A 4,650-nucleotide genomic window follows, 5' to 3' on the forward strand; every position below is an offset into this window, starting at 1 on the left:
TGGATGAAAAGAAAGAAAGGAGATGTGAGTTGGTTGATTCAGTAAATTAGCTCAGATCAGAATAATCATATTTTCTGCCTACACCTGTTGATGTTAGCCTAACGTTGACTGAGCTAACGTTAACATACAGTGTTGCTAGGTAATTTCAGGCTGTTGTTAGCTAAATATTTAATGTAGAACAGTGGTTCCCAAACTGGGGTACGTGAGGCGACAGAGGGGGTACGTGAACAAAATGCTAAATTTTGCGGTGTTTGTGAACTAATCATTCGTGAAAGTCATTGATTCAATGATTCATTCATAAATACATCCGCTTGCTTCCTTACTGAATGAACAAATGACTCGATGACTTACGCATTAAGACAGTGGCTTACCGCCACCTACTGGCGCTTTTTTAAATTTAAAATATTATTAATATTGTATTTATAAAGATAAAAAATGCACTGGAAAGTCCATTTAGGGGGCAAATATTGTCCTTTAATGGAAAAGGTGCAGTCTAAGTGGAAGAGAGGGGGTACGCAGAAGGATGGTTAATGCCTCAGGGGGTACTCCACTCTAAAAAGTTTGGGAACCACTGATGTAGAACATTCTGTGTACCATGAAGATGAGTTCACTTTAAACCGCGCATTTTCTGTCAGCATTTTCCTACTATTCTTTTTGGCAGAATTTATCATTATAATCAACTTAATTATTTCCTGGATTTTGTATCACCATAGTCCCTAAATGTATGTAAATGCAGGAAATGGGATTCAAATCGAAAACATTTCCCCCCATTTTGTGTCCCCCCCACTTCTCAAACAAAAGTTACACCCTTGCTTGTACCTACCTAGAAAAATAATAATAATATATATATATATAAATTTGGCTATGTCATGCCATCTGTGCACTTCTATTAAATGTACAAAACAGATTTTTCACAGCTCCCTTCGACTTCAAATAGCCTACAGAATAAAAAATTACCTTTTTCAGAAATGGTAGACGAGGATGATTAAGAGATAGATACAGTCAACATTACTCAACATAATACTATTTCTTTTGTTTATTTGTATTCAAATCATTTGTGCACAACATTACAAATAATGACAAAGAATATCCAAGGAAAAGTTCATTACAATCAATGTACAATGAAGATTTTAACATAAATTTACATGTGGTTTACAAAAGTATTCAGTTATCTGAGAATCAACCCATTTTAAACACAAAAAATCAATGAATGGTAATAGAAAAACATGTCAAAACACATGAACCACATGAAAGGACAACAGTATTTACTGATAGACAAAATAACAGAATTATAATCTGAAATAGGAAATCATGATTTTTATTTTCCCCTCTTGCCGGCACCTTCTAAATTGAAGTATTATGCCTGGATGACTAAAACATATCAAACAGATATTTTGTTATTCTTTTGTTATTATAGATATTCTCAACCTTATAATTAAAAACACATTTTCCAAACATCCACATACAAATTGTGTCTTACCATAGTATACTGTAGATGTCGTAAAATCATTTGGATCTGGATTTCTGAATGCTGATTTAAAAAAAAAAAAAAGTATTAGTTTGCTAATTTTATTATTTGAGCTTAATTTATTGTCATACTAAACATATATCTTATTTTATAATATATGTATAATGGAAATAGAAATGGTGAATCACCTCGCTGTTGGATATTAGATGTTTGACTTGAAGAACCATGTTCTTGAAAAGCAAAATATTTATAGCACATTATATATTTGTTGATATTACATATTACACTAAAAATAAAATGTTTCTTTATTGGCATCTCTGGTTCCATGAAGAACCTTTAACATCCAATGTCAATTCCACCGTTATAGTGGAAAATGTTTCTTTAGATTTTTAAAACTTAAGAAAAAAAATGGGTTCTTTTAAGATCTGTTCACTGAAATATTCACTGTTAAAAAAAAACTTTTAGAAACTTGGTTTTTAAGAGTGTATGTTATATTTTGATATCACATAATATAAATAACCTATTAGCAGGAATTTCAGACTGTTTTATAAGCTTTCAAACAATCAGCAGCAATCTAATTAAATTAAATTAAATATGCATTTACTTAGGTTTTGTAATTACCGCATGTAAATATAAATACATAAATGTAAATATATCAGCTGCCATTAAATGCCAATAATAAACCTGTTTATACTTTATTCAGAATAAAAAAAAAAAATCTTAAAATCTTGAAAAATCATGTTTTACTGAAGTTACCTTCATGGTGTTCTTCATTCGTAGAGTTAGATTTGGATGATCTCATGCATTTTTCTGTCGAGGACTGCAAACGGGTTTGTAAGCCTGAATATTGTTTTACAAACAAATAAACAGGAGGATTTATTATTTGGCTAATACTGGTTCATGGAATTTTGCTGTGGATAGTGAATGAAAAGTACTGCTTACCAGTGCGATTGAATATAATAAAAAGCAGAGTGAAAATTCCAGCTCCAGCAAAAAAGAATAACCAGGAGTTGCGATTAGAGTTCAGCTGTTCAGTTTCTGAAAAAGACAAATGATGTTGTAAAAACATGTAAAATCATCCAGCTAATTTTGTCTTAATTTATTATTTGTCTCCAATAAAATACAGGCCATTATATGATTCCTGCTAAATTTGAAAGAACTAATCTTACTTGGCAATTCCATGATCTTCACCCTCCAGCATTCACTGTTCAGCTCACAAAAATAGGTGCCGATGTCTGAAGCCTGCAGATCATGGATGAGGATGGAAAAGTTTCCTCCTCTTGCCAGATTAGGGAAAGAGCTCACTCGTCCTTCACTAGGATTATCGAAGTAGATAATGCCATTGTTTGTGATCGTTACAAGACTGGACTGGTGGCTCCATTTTATTTTCTCTGTTTTATTGTAATGGCTTATAGTAAAGTGACATGGAAGAGAGACTTCAGATCTCAGAGAGGCTCTGATGGTAACATCTGTGCATCTTGTATGCCAGCGGTCCAGAGCTAAACAGAAGAACAGCATCAAAATTTTACTGATCCAATCTCTCACAGGTATTGAGACAGAAGACATATTTATATCTATAACTTACTGTTTGAAGACACCAGAGCACCAAAAAATATCCAAAGCTGTGAAATGTACACCATATTTGTCAAGGAAAAATGTCAGTGCCAGTCACCAAGAAATAGAAGCCTAATTCAAAGAAGAAGTCAAATAGTCACACAAATAGTCACGCGCTATTTCCTGTAAAAGCGCATACACACACACACACACTGCTCTTCATGCTCTACACTGAAAAAAATGCTACTTTGGACCAACCTAAAAAAATTACTGTAATTTGTTACAGCTAAATTTATTAGTTTTTATGCAGTCTAGGTGTGATTTCTACAACAAAATCGTAATCCTGCAAAAGACATATTTTTTTTTATAGCATTCACCTTCATGTTGTTCCAAACCTGTATGAGTCTGTTTCTCCTGGAACACAAGAAGCGTCTATTTAAAAAAGTGTCTCAATGTTTTGTTTTTTTTAAATTTGGTGATAGAAATGTGTGTTGATACAGTGATAGGCAGCGTTCTTCAAGATATCTTCTTTTAATGTTCCACAGAATAAATAAAGTCATATAGGTTTGAAACAACATGAGAGTGAGTAAATGATGACAGAATTTCATTTTGGGGTGTACTATCCCATTAGAAAGAAAGAAATTAAAGAAAGAATGAATCAATGAATAAAACTTCAACACATATACAAACATATACACATATACAAAAACACAAACAAAGGCATGCAAATGTATTTGGCCCAATTGTGGTTGGAATGTGGTCACAACAGTCTCAAACACATCTCCCCCACCCCAGTTAAAGCTAAGTTGCCTTTCTCAAGTGATTTTTTTTTTAATTCATTTATTTGCAGGACCACACAAAGCATGTGATAGCTTTGAAACTAGCTAACCACAGAGTTTTCTCTAAGCACTCCCAGAGACCCAGAAACTGTGCATGTGCAAAATAAGAAATCATTTCAAAATGGATCTTTTTGAAAGTTTACAAAACTTTTCATTCTCTTCTTCCTCTAATTAAATGACAGTTTTAATTGTTGGGTAGCTAGATAGCCTGTGAATAAAAGTTATTTGCAATGGACTCTATGCATGCCGACTGCCAATTTTTTCTGCTAAAAACTTTCTGCTAAGTTTCCAGTATCACATTCTCAAATAGCAAACTTTGGTAGTAACAAACTCTTTCTGTCATTTTTCCAATAACTGTTGTTAACAAATAATTACATTATATTTTAATATAGTAGACATATTATATACATTATTAACTATAGCAAACATAACATTTCAGTATATTATATTAAACTATAACGTTTTTGTAATTTTGTAATTTACATACTGGTAAAAAAAAATGTATAGCCTGAATGCAGTGTAAGTCGCTTTGGATAAAAGCGTCTGCTAAATGCATAAATTAAATTAAATTTAATTAAATTTAATTTAATTGAATTAAATGTAATTAATTAAATTAAATTGTAACAAGTGCCAGAAATATACCTTTAGTGTGAAGGTGGATGATATCAATATTGCTTTGTCCTGTACAACCTCAAGATTTAATGTTGTGCTTAATTTTCTCACAATTTACATACTGCACTGCACCAGAAGTTGCGGTGGCCACTGAGGCGAAATGCATAAGCGTATTCA

The 4,650-nt window shown here is 32.3% G+C and overlaps 1 protein-coding gene across 1 annotated transcript; it reads right to left on the reverse strand.

The window, feature by feature from the left end:
- Positions 1-1,256: 1,256 nt before the first annotated feature.
- Positions 1,257-3,160, reverse strand: LOC107659911 (uncharacterized). The gene is made up of 6 exons (XM_016449013.1): positions 3,054-3,160; positions 2,638-2,967; positions 2,411-2,506; positions 2,225-2,308; positions 1,481-1,531; positions 1,257-1,371 (listed from the first exon to the last, which is right to left on the reverse strand). Exons 1-6 carry the CDS (start codon positions 3,106-3,108, stop codon positions 1,358-1,360), a joined length of 630 nt encoding a protein of 209 aa, XP_016304499.1. The 5' UTR covers positions 3,109-3,160; the 3' UTR covers positions 1,257-1,357.
- Between the last annotated feature and the right edge of the window lie 1,490 nt (positions 3,161-4,650).

The sequence above is a fragment of the Sinocyclocheilus anshuiensis genome, unplaced genomic scaffold (assembly GCF_001515605.1).
Source record: "Sinocyclocheilus anshuiensis isolate Anshui unplaced genomic scaffold, SAMN03320099.WGS_v1.1 scaffold1241, whole genome shotgun sequence".
In the NCBI taxonomy this organism is placed as follows: Eukaryota; Metazoa; Chordata; class Actinopteri; order Cypriniformes; family Cyprinidae; genus Sinocyclocheilus; species Sinocyclocheilus anshuiensis.